Raw genomic sequence first — 17,498 nt, forward strand, 5'->3', positions numbered from 1 at the left:
GCCAATTCAGCGCCAGCAGCAGTACAGGTGCGCCACCTAGTGTTGATGAGAAGGATGACACGTTGAGTGAAGACAGAACCACATGAACGCTGCCTGAAGGAAACCATAAACCATGGGTGGTTCTGCCTAATTACAGACAAATAGGCTGCTTTCAAGAATGACAAGTTAAAGCTGCACCAAGCATATTTTTATAGGAACAAGGGGTCAAATGACTGATGTGTAATGTGAAAGGAGTCACTCATAACGCCCCCACAGAGAATGATCACCTGACTGCGCAGCTCCCCTCAGCCCTACAGTGGTTTAGCTTCTTTCAGCTCATCAGCATTTTCATTTTTATTGCTCTTTATCTTGTGAAAGGATACATAAATAACAGCATTTTGCACCATGACAACTGCATATGGAGATAACGTACCAGTGTTCTTGCTGCGCTGCCGGCACAAATGGCAAATTCCACTTTAAAAAGAAAAAAAACAAACAAACACACAACGACTGGCAGTTTTAAAATGTTTATTAAAAAATAAAATAGAAAAAAATATATTTACATAAAAATGTCAAAAAAAAAAAAAAAAAAAAAAAGCTGGGCAGTGGTTCCCTCTGGCCACTGGTAAGCTAGGTGTCCATTTAGAGGGCCACTGCTCACATGAATCAGCCAGGACATAAAGGGGCTGCCACCTTTCTCTAAACAGCAGCCGCCAGTTTAAAATCCCTCATTGTATTGCAATGGGGGTAATATTACATTGCATCTACATGTACATGTGTACGTCAAAATCTCAGCAGGCCCGCCGGCTACTGTGTCGCTTCCCTTCCCCATCACTCGCACCAATCAGTGTAGTGAAGGCAATGTGTCAGCCCAACCAACACCTAAGCTTAATCACCGCCACCATCAGATAGAGAGAGAGCGATGAAGGAAGAGTGAGCGCAGAGAGCGAGCCACATCGGACCGCTGAGATGCACAGAGATTTGAATCCATACAGACTTCCTAGGATACTGCATGTCAAGTCTTTGCTGTGAAGATGAAGGCAACTCTAACCCGGTCAACAACCGTCCGATACCAATTTCATGTTCAGCCCCATCAATGCTGGTTCTCATCTCTAAAAGCAGACGTGGCTGTCAGGGGTGCAGTCAGAAAGAGTTTGTCAACTACATCCACCTTGTTATCCAATTTATAGGGGGCGAGGATTGCATGGAACTGAGTATTTCATGCGCCAAAACATGATCACCTCCCTATGGGTGGAAGGCAATCATCCACAGGGGAATAACCGGGTCTGTGGGTCAAATCATTAAAAGTGAAAGGAGTTTCTCGAGCTGGAGGAGACGATTAGCTCAAAATCGAAACGGAAACCCTTTGTCTGAGATTGAATTGAAGCCCGGTGCAGGTTGGACTGAGGGATTGGAGTTGCCGTGGGTCAAAGAAAAAGATCAACAGTGTAACAGCACTGAGTCGCAGTGAAAGGGAAAGAATTGTTGGTGGACACTTTGGCCCTTTCTGGAGTGCACCTGCAGAGTGCAAGTCGCTCTCTGGGTGCACTTGCTCATGAGCTGTCGGCCGTTTGATTAAAAAACCTGTGGTGGCAAGTCATGAGTCTCAATACTTTCTCACGCACGTTTCACTATGTCACACACTACACAGACCCAGACCCAGCCATTGAAATGAAGATCCCCCATTCCTTACATTTGGTGGATAACATGTAGAAAACTAGACTTTGAAACATGTCAGGACCTTCATACAAATACGAGGTGGGGGGCGGGGGTCAGGGGATGCGGTTCGAGTTCACACGAGTGTGACAGTCGGTAAGATTACTCCAGTCCAACAAGCAGTGTTTGTCATTTGGAGGGGAAAAAAAACGGAAAGACAAGAGAGTTGACACAATAATTAGAATAATCCACTTGCATAGTAATAACACCAGCGTGTGTAGTGTTCAGGGCGAGTCACAGCCTCCGACAGTCCTGTCTGTAAGTGTGTGTATTTGTGTGACACGGTGTGCTCGCGGAAAACGACGTACACACACTCCAAGTAAACACAAAGAAAGGCATTGCAAACAATTAGCGGAAGTACCTGGCAATCAAATATACACAAGATTCCTGAATGGAATCAAAATATAATTCCCTTTCACTAGGGTCCTTGGTTCAGGAAGACTCCCCCTCCCTCTCCCTCCTCCTCCTTTGTCCAGGACCACAAAGGAGAAAACCTTATCGCTGAGCATCGTAGTGTTGGTCTGCACTGATTTACAGCTGCGGGCGAGACTTGACCTCAGCCCCGGGGATCAGATTTCCACAAGCGTGTCCCTCAACTCGAGAGAACAAGAGGATTTCTCTGACCTGGAATCAGTGGCTTTCTGCCCTCTTACCCTAATCTTGATCTTTAAATTCAAGTCAGATAAGCTGTTGCCTTCTTGGCCCCAACCCTCCTACGACGTGTCAGAAAAAGAGACGAGCACGAAAATGAAAAACACAATAGCATATATGTTGAACAGAACGGACCAAAATCCTGCTCTGTCTGGAAGCTTATCTTTTAAAACGGCCTCCAGTGGAGAGAAAGATGGCCAAGACAGAACTAGCAGGCCACTGCCAGCCTTCCCCTGACTGACAAAATATGGCAACAACACAGCCCCATATGGGACACACACAGATATACACACACACAATCTCGAGGTGACACTGCTAAAGCTCTACCTGCTCACAAGCTACCTCTGTGAGGACAAAACAGACATCCTCTCCCCTCGTGTCTCAGGATATCCCAGGGTGCAATTTCCATCCCTCCACTTCCCTCCAGGATGCCTCAGACTAACTGGGCTGAGGAACAAAACTTCCACAAGGAATTTCACGTTAACCTCGCCCATTTTCACGAGACGGGAGGAAGAAAAATGGAAGGAGTGTCACGACAGAGCTGCGTGTCCCTTTCTGCCCCGGCTTCCCTTTAGCGAACAGAACAACACAGGCGAAGAGGGGAGAGGAGAGAAGGAGGGGGTCCATCTCAACCTTATGACAGACAAAGCACATACACTCCTGCACACACACACACACACACACACACACACACACACACAGAAACAACAGATGAACACACACACACACACACTCCAGAGTTGCTGCCTGGGGAAAGGTTTCGTAAACAAAATTTAAAATTCTACAAAAATAAAACAGTATAAAAATGCCTTTACATATACACACACAAAATTAAATAAGCATTTACTTTAGTTCCAAAAAGAAAAATAACATTATTGCACAAAATGAAAAACCGTTTGCTCTTAAGTGTATAAACTATTGAAAAAAAAAAAAAAGCCCTAACACTGAACCACAGGCAGCTTCGCTGCCAGGGTCAAGACGAGGTCAAGAACTTGGCAATGGCATCACCATCAAGTCCAACGAAAAAAACAAAAACAAAAACCAAGGAACCGACCTGAAATGAATGAAGATGAGGAACAATACTGAAAGTAACATAATACTGAAACTACAAAACTGTGAACAAAAGTCATGCAGGAAAGGAAAGGTGGAAATAGTAGGAGGGAGATGCAGAGCCGAGGGCTGTTGATCCGTGTCGCGGCAGCCCCAGAGTGAAAACTGCTGGTCTCTGGTCCTCTCTCTGCCCGTCCGTCCTCCTTCAAGACCAAACGAAGAGCCAGGGTCTCGCTGCCAGAGAGGAGAGGGAGGAAAAGTGCGGGGGAAGAGGAGTGGTTTCTATCTGCTGAGGCTAACTGGGAGGCTGTCCCTCTTTCTACGTCGCCAAGTGTTGCGGTGGTACTGTGTGTGCGTGTGAGCATGTGTGTGTCCACGGTTAGCCAGAACGGGGTTATTGACCAGCGGCGGGTTGTGGAAGCCCTTCACGTTGAACTTGGCTCCGTTCTGAGGCAGAGAGAAGAGAACAGAGAGAGAAAAAAAAATACAGAAATAAAACTTAGGTTTTCTTTGCTTAAAATGAACTGAAAGGGAAATTATGTTTGCTCTTCTTTTATGGGACAGAACATTTAACCCTGCAGTGACTGTGCTCAGTCCAAGTGTCAAAAAAGACAAAAAAAGAAGTTAAATTGACATTTTACATGTATAATGCATTTACGTGTAGTTAGATACGGAGATTGATACCACTCTCATGCCTACACACCAAAAATGAAGCTATAGCCGGCAGGTGGTTCGCTTCACTTAGCTGGAAACAGGGGGAAAGAACGAGCCTGGCTCACTCATAAAAAATGACATTAAAAATAAACATCAAAAATCTCCACCTCAGCACCAATGTTAAATCTAATTTGGTCAATCCATACAAAAACCAACTGTAAAAACAACAAGCTGGGGTTTTACACCACACTATTTGCTTGCATGCATACATATCTTCTTAACTTTTGGACGGCCAGGCTAATGCTTCCCCTCTGCTTTCAGTGTAAATGCTAAGCTAAGCTAATTGCCTGCTGGCTGTGGCTTCATATGGATCATACAGTTATGAGAGTGGTATCAGTCGTCACATCTAACTCTTGGCAAGAAAGTGCATAAATATATTCTCAGAATATCGAACCGCTCCTTAAATAAGCCGCTCAGCTGTAAGAACTATAATCTGGATGACTATTTTGGAAAATTTCCCTGTTTATGTCACTTCCCAAAGGAACAGGTACACGCCAGATGCTGCCACATCAGGCCTCTGAGCAGCAGTAACAGTGTCATTGTTTACAGATCAGTTACAGACTACAGATGGCGACTGCATCTTTATGTAAGCCATTCGATGGCTGGTTTGAAATGAATGTGAGAGAGAGAGACAAATCAGACACTGGACATGACAGGAAAGATGAGATGGACAGAGTGTGAATGTGTGTGTGTGTGGGACAAGTATGCCTTGACATGGTGTTTGAGTGTGCTTGTGGCATCCGGCGCCTACCTTGTGTGTGTGGCTGGAGTGGGGGCTGGGCGGAGGCTGGGGGCTGGAGGGGGCAGGGGCATGAGCATGGGCTGGGGGGGGCATGTGGAAGAAGGGGGGGAGCCCGGTGTCTATACACACCTGTCTGCCAGGTATGGAGTGCATGGCTAGACCACCGGGCAGTGAGACGCGAGCCTGGAGGACAGAGGGGATCATAATTATTTACAGTCGTTCTTGTTTGTAGAATCTCCATACGTGACTCCAACACATGCAACTCCCATTTTCCTGCTGTGTGCTGACCTGTGAGCCTGGAGGCATGAGGAGATGGTGTCCTCCCATGCCGGGCTTGCTGGTGCCCATGCTGAGGCCTGGTGGTAGAGCCAGGCCCAGAGGCGGGAAAGACGGGTACGGGGGCAGGGCTGGCGGAGGGATGGGACACGGCAGCGTTGAATCAGAGTCCTGGCACACGACACAAAAAGGACGAGATGATGAGCAGGGTTGTGTGTATTACTTGTAGCTGCTTATATGGTTCAATTTGAACGCGACAGTCAAATGAGATGCAAATTGAGTGAGCTTCTATCAGACAGGCTGGAGGGAATAAAATCAGGAGGGTGGCAGGACGTCAACTGCACAATCATAAGAGACTGTACGGCAATTCTCTCTGCAGACTGCACTGTGGATATTTAAACAGAAATTCAACAGAGCAGCCGTTATGTTGATTAACTCTTCGCTGTGTCAGCGAATCCTGCCTGTGTTTTCTTACGTTGTCTGATCCGGACAGCGAGGAGACAGAGGAGGCTGAGGAGTGCTGCTGGGGACTGGAGATGGACATGGGGGAGTCTGCGCTGTGGGGCGACACCGAGTCCCTCTGCTGCTCCTCCGACCCGACACCACCGCTGAGCACACAGGGCTCCTGCTCTGCCGCCGGCTCCTTGGGAGGTGAAACTACAAAAAAAAAAGAAAGAAAGAAAGAAAGAAAAATGGATGAAATGTTGACATATTCTGCTCAGGGGATTTCATCATTTATGAATAAAAGTTTGTCAGTGGTCTATTGAAAGCTCAAGCTGTTCAATTAGCTGTAATTCATTCAGTGCACTCCCACCTCATTTTCCTCTAATTAGAATAAAACACACAGCCCTGTACTCCTCATACAGTCTTGGCTTCAAGCAGTTTTTCTTCATTACTGTAAAATTGTAGATTAAATGTGTAAGGAATCACACCTCTGTTGTCTGTTCGAGCGAGATCCCTGCCCCCCCACTTCTTAATGATCCATTCCCTGTAGTCAATCACTTCCTGGGTCAACCTGATTATCCTGCCCAAGGTGCTGCAGGGGAGAGAGGAAGAGAGGGGAGGGGGGTTAGAAGAGCACCACTTTTATCACCCTGGGTCTCTTTAGTGCTGTTCAGTGTATTGAACACTAACCTTTCAGAGTCTTTGTTGGGATACGACCGTGCAAGCGGGGACACGGCGTGACTCAGGACAGTGTAGGCATAGTCAAGCACCTGCTTGACGTGCATGGCACCATAGGAACCCCTCCCCACATCATTACCTGTGAGGAGTTAAAACAAACACAACAGCACAGTAGTAAATACAGCTGTGTTACTCGGGTGAGCTGACCTACACTGAGAGCTGCTATGGCCATGCTGTGTCATATACCTTCTCACATTCTGAAGAACAAAATGACACAGGTCAAACACGAGCATTACGTCTTTCAAAACTTATGATGCTGATACTGCGCCACCTATTGGCCAAATAGGTGCTAATCACTTATCACCTGTGGACATACAGATGTCTCATCCTGACCGACTTCTATGACGGATACATTTCTGTCTGCAGATGTGTTTGTTCATGGACGACCATCTGTATTCACTGTACTCACTGTAAGCCTGTGAAACACACACCTGGAAGCAGCGGGTCCTCTATGCAGAGCATGGATGGTCTGTATCCGTTGGTCATGGCCTTCATGATCTCCTCTTTGGCTATGTAAGCGCCTCCGTTTTTGATGCGAATCCCTGTTTTCAAGTAGTTGAAATGGCGGCCATACAGCTCAAAGAACTCGATCAGCAACACGCCCAAATTCTCATTGGGGTTTCTGGCGTCGATGCGAGGATGGAGCTGAAGAGCAAGCACAGAAGACTGGATCAGTAGGGATTAAAAACAAGGGTCTTACCACTACAGCTATCACACTACAATAATGCAAGTGCTGTTGTAGCACTTTCACTTTCATTAGCAATGCGCTAGAGCTACTTTCTGCTCTGCTTACAACAGCCTGTTCTTCAGGTGTGTCTGTGTCGGTGTCTTACTGTACCTGCAGGAAGCTGATGACCATGAGGATGAGGCTGTACGAGCTGATTCCCCCGGTGAAGACTTCGTTCAGATCTCTCTGCAGCAGAAACTGCTTCAGCACAAAGATCAGGTAAGGCAGCACTGGATACATCTGAAAGTGGAAGAAGAGACAGACGCGGAATGAGAACAGTTGATTTAGTCAAACTCGAGGTGAGGAGAGAATCCTAAAAAGGAAAAAAAAAAAGCGAATTTAAATTTGGCTCAGGTTTCATTTGGATGACTCACTGAGGAGAAGTGGGCCTTTGTGGTGAGATCAGTGAGTTAAAGACAGGACTAGACTACATTCAAAGTGAAGAGAGCAAATTATTCAGAAAAAAATCACACGACATCACTCAACACTCACGGATGGTGATTTGATTCAAGAGCAATTACTTCTCAAATTTGAGTCAATTCAATTCTGTAAAATCGTGATTTTATCCAGCAGCTATGAGGCAATCTTGTTCAAGCATTCAGTAAATGTGAGGACGGTTTCTGGTCAAGAATTACCAGCACGACGTGCAGCCTCAGAGTGGAAATGCTGTGTCGCCTGTGGTGGGTTTATACATTAGTCATATTTCCGCAATAACTTCACTGTATAACGTTTCTCCTTTTAGGAAGTTATAATGTTGTCAACCCAGAAAAAAACTCTGCTGACGCCACAATTATTACCAAAGCACAATGATTTAATCTTTTTATTTCTTAGTAAGCTGAGGCAGTGTAATCATAATTAGCGTCGATGCCATGTGTGAATTGTCACCCCCTACTTACCAAACAAATACTCCATCTTGCTTCCAACTGGGCCAAATGTTCTAAAAAGGTATTCAACGAGGCTTCCTAGTGCCTATCACTTGATAATGTGCTGAAACCCCAGAGGGTCTGGAAATGGGAATTACAAACATGTTCATTTTCCAATTGAAAAGGAGGCATAACCTCCTGGCAGCGTGTGTGTGCATATCTGTGCCAGTGGAGCGGCGGGGCTTGGTTGACTTTTCAAATATGCTTTTAAGAAGTGAGAACAAGTCTGGGAGGCAACATCGCTCCAGCTGGCTGCACGGGAACCCGACGAATGAGGATTAACATTGAGGCGACCCCTCAATGGCAAGACTGCACTGGAGTCTGTCACACCCACGCATTAACAACATCAACTATCACTCGATCGACGCTGAGCGCAGTCGGCAACTTTCGAGCTGTGGCACGAATTTCCAGAAAACCATAACAGAAAAAAAAAAAGCAACGGCAACAACAGAGGACAAAAGCCAAAACCTGACAGTGTGCTGGAACATCAACAGCTCGAATTCCTCTCCCGCATTAGATACTACAACTGTGACTGAAGCAGGCAGAGATCCACCTTCAGCAGGAATCCTGCTGGAGCCACGGGGTGAATTTCACCTCCGCTGAGCACACTCGGCGGCAAGGTCTTTCAGCAACACACATACTCAGTTTGACTTAAATGGAGATTATGCTGAGCACAGTTGCCGGGGTCCGTTCCAGCCTCGCTTTGGAAAAGAGCCGAGCCAGTGCGAGATCTGAGTGAAGTGAAGTGTCATGCTTTAAAACTGCTGGCTTGTCTGATTCGCAGAGGGAATTTCCAAAGTTCTGTATTTAGCCCGCACTGTAAAATGGTAATTATGTGACTCCTCTGGTGGCTTTTATTTAAATGTGTCTACATGACCTCCTCCCGCTCTCTTCCTCCATCTCTATGCGTTGGTCGCAATGTGCGTTGAGGACGGATTTCATTTACTGTGAGGACTTTGATTTGCAATCCATATCTGGTTGTAAAGTGCAGCAGCCAACTATGCCAATGGCCTTCTGTGATGTGATGGCTTCTGATCAGATTTAATATGACTGACTGTAGACACACCTGTGAGCTGTAGACAGCAATTTCACCATCAGCATATCTCACCTTGACATAATCTTTAATGAAGCTTGCAGCCTTGACTCCAGTCTCCACGTTGAAACTGATGTCCACCTTCACCTCGGTCTCCTGGTCTGTCAGCTTGATGATTGGCACCTGAGAGGGAGAAAAAAACTACATGCATTAGCAAACGTAACAGTCAACTCATCAGCGATGGGCACTTTCAGCGCGCGCCGAAAAAAACCCATCTGCCGTGACTGACAACCTTTTAGAAGGAACGGCTCATCCGAAAAGGAAAATTCAACCATTAACTACTTATTATCGTGTCAGTCGAGACAGCACTGCAGCTTGCAGTGGTTAGCCTGCTACCCCACGGGATGAGCTACCATGCTACTGTGGGATTGTAGCTATAAACGCCTCCACCAGAGCCGTTCCCCACATTGCATGGCCTTTTCAAAATTGCGGTTTGACTTCAAAACAATGGAGAGAAACAAGCAGAAGTAAACAGTGGGGTATCGCTGACCTGAGGGCGAGCAGTCCATGACTAGTTTTAACAAAGCTGACAAAGTATTCGCTGCTATTGTAATATGACAGTGAGCAGAAACAGTGTATTTACAGTTAAACAGAAAAGATGACCACACAGCTCCGCCTGTGTGCCATCTATCATGCAAACAGATGGAGGACACTAATTGAGCGTCTTCTCACCCCCCCAAATTTCCATGGAGATAAAAGAGTGAAGGAGCCAATGCTTTATACTTCTAACTAACTGCCTGAAGTCCAGGAGAACTTTTCTAGGAATACAAAAAGTGCTGCCAAATTTTGACTGGGCTTATTCCAATTGGTTTCCCAATACTGGGGCTGTAATATTTTAGCACTTTGTGTGAAGAATAAAACCTTGAGGAAGGCTGAAAATAACAGTCAAATAATTCCATTGTGCCAGATTATTCATCAGTGCACATGGAATATTATAATATCGTCATTATTTGATCAAAATGTGCGTTTGATGGAGATCTGTTGTTGCAAACCACTGTGTCTTTTTTAAAGGCATCGATATGAACACAGCGTGACATGCATCCCCAAAGCCTAGAGAGTTGAGAGACATGTCCTGCTTCCCACTACTCACTGTAGCCTTGTCCAGCACTTTGATGGAGAACGGCTCTGCCACATTATGCTTGCGGAGAGCTTGTTCCAGCTCTTGCAGCGGGGGGCGCTCCCACTTCCCAAACACCACCAGGTCAATGTCACTGAGGGGTGAAAAAAAAAAAACAGATATCAGAATGTCAAAACACAGCAGGTAGAAAAGTAACACTTTTTCTCTAATCAGAAACCCGGAGGTCTTACCTTGTTGGCAGGTACAGGCCGGTGCTGAAGCTGCCAAATATCTGGACCTGGAAAAATCAAGTTGAAGAAACGTGAAAAAGATAAGCAAAATCACTGGGGTTCAACTTCTAGCCGGCTGGCTCTAATGGCCTAGGCTATATGCTGCTGACAGTACAGATCCTGTATCATCTTGACCCACAGCTCGTTTTTTGTGATGACGTATTCATCCATTCATCATGTTTGCAAAGTATCAGGAACGAGGTATTTCCGGGTTCCACTTCTGAGACAGCGAACGCTGCCAAGTTAAGTGAGCTGCCAAATTAAGTATACAATGGCTAGGGGGAAAAAAAGGCTGTGTTTGGGGGCCGCAAGCGAAAGCCCTCCAAAGGAAGCGGAGTAGAGCCCTTTCCCTTTCCGTCTGGTAAATACGACAAGGCAATAGCACAAAGACAGGCCAGGATTAATAGGCTGAAATGAAAAGGCAAGGCTGGTACAAATCACGGGCTTGATCCATTTACCTGACAATCTGACTCACGCTGGAAAAGGGAAGACTGGCAGCCAACAAATCACCACTGCGCGTGTTTTACATGATTAAGTAATGAGAGGGGGCATTACATCAACCCTACGTCGCTGCATTACTCAACCCGCTGCAGGATCCTCCATCACTATTTCCGCACATCACACAGTGAGCGCACTTCAAAATGTAAATTACATATTTTTTTAAAAACACAACGACTTTTGATGAAGTTGCTTTTTGTAACTTCACCTCCGTGACTACAGTTAACATCAGCGTAATGCACTTCCTGGTTAGCTTTAAGAAAACAAATGGAAGTAGCAGTACCACTGAAATAAGTGTGTGATTCTTAAAAAGGTGTTACAACTTCTACTGTATTTAATTATTAAGCGGCAGCTTAGTAACTAACAGCCAATTAAAAAACAATTCCCTGACTAACACTGCGGGCCAAGCTATTCCTCGGCCAGGACCAGTTGCTAGACAACCAGTAGAGAGTCCAGGAAGTTACTAGGCCCAACCAAGACACAGTCCCCCCCCCACAGTAATACAGCAAATTGTTGGCTTTACACTTCATTGTTTGTACAGATTAAACAAACGAGACATAACATGTTAATTAGTGAGCTTTAGGTGCATGGGTAGGGAGATTTCATCCCCTCTGGGCAAAGTCAGGCAGCAGCTTCACACTTAGTGTACAGATGTGGGAGCGATATCAATCTTTTCATCTAACTCTTGGCAAGAAAGCGAATAAGCAGATTTCCACAAATGTCAACCTTTTCCTCTCAGTTTAACAGAATGAAGCAACTGACCTAAATTTTAACCACAATTAAGATTTCCAGAAGCAAATTCAATACTTTCTGCCAAGCTCGAACCAATCTCAACTCAAATGACATAGTTAGCGAATCGAAAAACAGCATATAAATATACAATAAGCTGGTGTTATCTTGTATAAACACTGCCTCACCTTTAAAAAGAAATGCAGTGTGTCAACAAAGATTTATGAGCAACCTGAGATCACAGTTTGTCTGCGTGCCAATAATTCCTGCTCCTGGAGGGGACTGTATGATTTAAGAGGCTGCTCTCTAAGATATTAAGAACCAGAGAGAGGGAAAGTTGATCCAAATAAACACAGGCATTTGTGTGGATCTTACATCTGCAGTGGGCCACAGCTCCTTGATGATCATCTCTATCCGGTTAACCACCTCCTTCCTCATTGCTGCTTCCTCCGGCCGAGGAGACATGAAGTTGTAGAAGTCCATCACCTCCTCGTGGAGTCTGGGCAGAAAGGAGGACGACAGATGAGGGTTATTCTCACCACATTTACAACTCTGCAGCACACAGAGCAGTATGAAACCTGGATGAACAAAAGGAACTGTGCATGATGTCTTCTAATTTGGAGTACTTGACGATTCTTTCATAATACTTATACACAACTGACAATCTCATGAGAATATCACCTAAAACTTGACTTACACACATTCCAGATTTCGCTTACATTTTGGAAGGAAGGAGGAAAAAAAGAAAAAGTCTCCAGATGGCCCAAGATATGCTTCCTCCTTATCACTGCTCTGATTAACCCCATCATGCCAGAGCCGGGGAATCAAAGCAACTGTACAGTATGCTGTACCGGTACTGATACTTTACTTGTTGTCACGTGTATCTGGAGTATGAAATCCATAAAACTAAAATCATTGTACACAGACTACATTATTATTATTTGCTTCAAATAGATTTTCTTTTTTGCTGGCTGTTATTTCAGAATCACAGCTGTGTGAGACCATGAGCAGCAGCGTTTTTGCCAGTTCTTCTAGTTTTTCTAGGAACACTTTTTAGGATCACTTCAGTCAAAGCCGACTTCTTTAACCTAACCTTCATATTAGTCATAGCCCTGTCCATAACATCAACTGTAACCGGAGCCCTTAACATAACCACTAGCCCAGAAAAAGACAGAACTAAAGTGGTGCTGGTTAGAGGGGAGGGAGAGTTTGCAGAATTCTTCTTATCTTACTATCAGTGAGGACATTCATTAAGACACAGGTACAACACACACCTCTGAGGTTTGGACAGGAATGTGAAAAGAGGCTTTAGCGAAACACTCAAAGCCACATAATGCAGAGCATGTCTGAGGAGTGCTGGGCCTTCTTGTCATTGCTGATATGGCTTTGTGTTTGGCAACACTGGGGCACATACAATGTAAAGATTTCTGGCCAGTCAAATGCCTCCGAACAGTGGATCTCTGTTCAACCCTGTGGCCGTTCATTTTTTTCTAGGAATGCATGCCGTGATGTCAGTGTGAAATACAGAACAGGGAGACTGTCACAATCAATTACCAGGACCCTGGAGGAAAGGCAGCTAACCCGTGTGCCCACTCTTTGGTGGAAAACTCTCTGCCAGCAAGCCAGGGCGTATCCATGCCCACCACTATCAGGGGGTATGGCTATTGTTGGGCCCCATACAGTCAAAATAAGAACCACTACTACAGCCACCTTTGATAGACTAGTTCAGAGTCAAACATCATCTCTTCCAGCAACTTTCGGGCTCACACTTTAAATAATCAATGGTGCAGTCTATGACCACGCTATCATGACAGCTGTGTATCTCTCTGTGGTATCAATGGGTAAATGGAATCAAACTTCATCTCTGATCATCAAAATAGCGATGCTGCATAATCCAACGATCTGGGACTTCAAAGGGAACCCTGAAGGCAAACCACTGCAACAGTGCACAAGCCAAAACTTGCATCAAAAAACTTGTACCACCATGAGCACCATGAGAAAATTAAATATGTTGATTTCCTATTTGCAGGACAAAATACCAACAAACAACTGATTTTTTAAGCTAACTTATGGTTAGGGCTATTGTCAAACTTAGTATTAATCATGTGGCAAAGCTTTCATGACAAACACCAATTCCTTGTACAGGAAATTCCCAGATGGGTGCAAGCAGCCATTACAAACATCACAAGGTGCTGCAACACATCTGGGAGTTCCTTGTCTATTTGTTTATGAGGAAGGCATCTGTCAAAGCAGCATGACTACAGTTATAACTGCAGGGAAAAGTATAATATATTCAGTTACGCAACTCTTACTACATAATGCTGCTGTCAAATATTTACATAGCACCTAATATTCATTCATAATTATAAAACAGTAAAGCTTTTACTTTTGTCAATCTTATCAATAGGACATAGCATTAAGTCCCACCCCTGTTTGTCTGTTATGTCACACAAATGGAGAGCTTCATGTAACAACCTGGAAAAAGAGAGAATTACCTGTGACTGCTCTCAGAATAACTTTGGTAAAAGACTAATTATCCAAAACTGAACACAGTGGAGTAAAGACGATGTGAATAACTCAATGTACTAATAAACAGTTTTATTTCACGTTCATTCAGTGTAGTGAAATAATGTTGACACGACTGAACACGGTTACTCAAACGCAAGGCAAAGTGTTAGCATATCCTCGCTGTTAGCAGTCTGACTATCTGTATGATCAAGCAATTAGTGCATTGTCCGAGTGAATGAACAGTTAGCTCACAAGCCATTACACAACTTAAATGTTACCCAACCCTGTTAGCTAAAAATCTGGAAAATATTGGAGTATTTTACATTTGTTTTGGTTTGACGTTTAGAGTTTTAAATCTTCTTTCGAATTTCATTCAATTTGACAGACGGAAAAAGTTTATTAATTTTTTTTTAAATGTCTGTTTGTTTTTACTTCGACATGGAGCCAAATGGGAAAACCGTTAGCTAACTTAGCTCCTCGGACTGGCTAACAAACGGACTACACTAGCTCGAAAACTACATATCCGGTCAAAGCCTTCTAAATAAATACCCATTGGAAAAATAATTCTACTCGATAAAATTCAATGACGTTATTTACACTGTTATTATAAACATTAACACACTGTGTGCTTTGAATTAATACGTCTCGCTGATTTGTTGGGAAATGGCATTTTTTTAACGGCTCTATTCAAACTTCAGCAGACAAAAACATGGCACTTCCGGTCCTGCTTGGGACGACGAGCGCTGTCTTTACGCAACTAATATAACGGTAGGCTAGCTTTGTGGCTATCCAGCAAACAGCCCAACTCCAGTTTACACTGCAATGCTTGGTCTGCTGTCATATATATATACATATGAGCTGGAAAACGAATAGCTACATCACGTACGTACCATAATACTTGACACCCTTAACACCAGTCGCGAAATACAAGCTTCACCGTTAGCTTTTCAATCCTACAGCAGTTACAGTGTTCAGCCACTCACCCGAGGACCCCGGGGTTGTACTTCCTCGTCTTCCAGGGCGTCCAAGTGCTCGCATAATTGCCATTAGTGTAGTTTGAAAGCAAGTAATTCATCCCATAAGTGCTCGCTTTGTTGTCACTTTTCCTTCGGCCTGGGTGGTGATTGTGTGTGTGATTTACAGGTACAGAGGGGAGAACCTGATGGCGCTTCACGCAAATCTGCTGGAAATTGAAAGCCGGGTGCTCCTGTAGGTGACGGTGATGTTGGTGGTAAAGGTTGACATTATTGTCAATGTTGTCGCTCACGCTGAAAAGCAGATTGGCACCCCCGACGTTTTTATTCATGCTGCCCGTTACATTTCCACCCATAGTCCTTTCAAGTGAGCAGCTGGAAGGGGGGTTGTCCGTCCCGGATTCCTGCGAGCACGACGAGGAGGAGACAGATCCCGTCTTCTGAGGCATGTTTTTTCCCTCACCTGGATCGGCGGTGTTTGCTGGGCCAAAGGAGCTATGTACGTTCCCGATGGAGAGCGCTATCCCCAGCGAGGACATCGCAGTGCCGTGAATAGTAGTAGTGCCGTTCATGATGCTGTGATGGCTGCTGCCGTTGCTCAGACTGGCAGCAGCGTTGCCGTTGCTGCTGCAAACGCTCTTGCCCGATGCCACCGCGGTCGCCACATTTTTTAAAACATCCAACGCGGCGTAATTCACGCACTGGTTGTGGTTTTGATTGTGGAGCTGCTGCTGAGCGGAGAGTGTCCGTACTCCCTGAGAAGTCTCCCAGACGTGCATCCATAAGGCGTTCGCAGGTCCTTTCTGTTCGGGCTGAATCCAAGCTACCCTCGGATCCATTCAACTTCTTTCTCTGGTAACCCCCCTACAAGTATACAACTAACACAAGCGAGCCCGTTGTGAATCTGTGCCGTTTCCTGGACCCTTCAATGGTCGCTGCGCCGTCCGGGGTAATGAAAAGAGAAGTATTTAAACATTAAACCGAATTAGGACCATTGATAAAGTGGCCCTTTTACACCGCTAGCTGGGAAAAAAATGCTAGCCGTTTCCTACGGGAATTCAATATGGCGTATTCGCTTCAAACCCATGCGCATGCGCTCTGCGAGGGGTTTCTTAAAGATGACTGCGCCCCCCCATCCGCCCACTCTTTCATCACTCCGGCCGCTTGATGGATTGCACGGAATAAATATTTGAATTTTTATTTGATAAATATTTAATAGCACAACAAATGAATTACACGATAAAACGTCAATAATAAATAAGGGTCCTGTAGTCCATTGGCTCTTGAAGCAAAGCCTGGGAGCCCAGAGGTCCTCGGGCACTCTATCTCCACCTCCCGGCCATCTCCAACGGGTGGGGGAAACGGGTGGGTGGGTTCAGAGGGGATCCCCCATCAATGTGAAGCTGGACAGTGGCTGAATGTTGCAGGAATGACAGATAACTGCTAACACCCTACCCTAAGAGAGCACATATTTCAATCAAAATTAGATGGATGTTATATTTACAGTATATGGAAAGCTGTGGATTTTGGGGCCATTAGTGGGCTGGGACCTCCAGGGAATCTGCTGTCTTTCTCTGAGGGTAACCCAGGCATGGAGCCACAGCTTCAAGAGCCTCTGTTAAGGAAAGCTCTGACAGAAAAAACACCCACTGTAAACATTTGACATCCTTGAAGAATAGAAAATTAGAGCCAACTCTTCAACAAAATGCAATTTACATAAACATTACACAGGGAGGGAGACCACACTGTGATGTCAGCTGCCATCTCAAATTCTGCCGGTGGTCATATTCGCAACCTCTGGCCCCAGAAATGCTGCTCGCAGACAGCAGACTCACACAGCTTTCCACAGGGTGACACACACAGGTTTTTATTTCTCAATTTCTAAGCATAAATGGTGCTCCTAGTTTTTCCTCTTTATTGTTTCAGATGGAGATATGCCTCCGCCTGTGAATCCAAATGCTCGTTTTCAAGGGGCAATACACAGCAGGTGGTGTTGATCATTCCAGCACCACTAACAGCCATCTCTCAGCCCATTAAGCTCCATGATGGAGCAGAGGCAGGCTGGATAAGAAATAACCAGCACCTTCTGGGATAAGCATGCATGTAAAAGAGAGAGTGAGAGTGTCTTGCATAATGCCCGTCCCCCCACCCCTGCGACTCACGTGCCGCATGTGACAGAGTTAAGGAAAACCCCCCAGAGCAAACTATGTGTCAGCTAGGATATGTAGCTCTCTGTAGAACGCACATAGGCACAGGCACACGCACACACTGCTGCACACTCCCACTGTAGAAATCTATGCTCTTCTCTTCCCATCTCCCTCTATCTTACACTGTACGAAACACAGGCGTTTGAGTGACACACCAGATTGAATAGGCTATTCCTCTCATC

The 17,498-nt window shown here is 45.2% G+C and overlaps 1 protein-coding gene across 2 annotated transcripts; it reads right to left on the reverse strand.

The window, feature by feature from the left end:
• Positions 1-491: 491 nt before the first annotated feature.
• Positions 492-16,148, reverse strand: tent4a (terminal nucleotidyltransferase 4A). 2 transcript variants are annotated; one of them, XM_070983979.1, is made up of 13 exons: positions 15,119-16,148; positions 12,003-12,126; positions 10,362-10,408; positions 10,144-10,264; positions 9,069-9,176; positions 7,149-7,277; positions 6,742-6,955; positions 6,263-6,389; positions 6,061-6,164; positions 5,604-5,785; positions 5,141-5,299; positions 4,862-5,035; positions 492-3,843 (listed from the first exon to the last, which is right to left on the reverse strand). In XM_070983979.1, exons 1-13 carry the CDS (start codon positions 15,946-15,948, stop codon positions 3,679-3,681), a joined length of 2,484 nt encoding a protein of 827 aa, XP_070840080.1. In that variant the 5' UTR covers positions 15,949-16,148; the 3' UTR covers positions 492-3,678. The 2 variants fall into 2 exon arrangements, with proteins under 2 accessions (XP_070840080.1, XP_070840082.1); XM_070983981.1 differs by having other exon boundaries at positions 3,528-3,843; positions 4,982-5,035; positions 15,119-16,137.
• Positions 16,149-17,498: the final 1,350 nt, after the last annotated feature.

The sequence above is a fragment of the Chaetodon trifascialis genome, chromosome 17 (genome assembly GCF_039877785.1).
Source record: "Chaetodon trifascialis isolate fChaTrf1 chromosome 17, fChaTrf1.hap1, whole genome shotgun sequence".
Lineage (NCBI taxonomy): Eukaryota > Metazoa > Chordata > Actinopteri > Chaetodontiformes > Chaetodontidae > Chaetodon > Chaetodon trifascialis.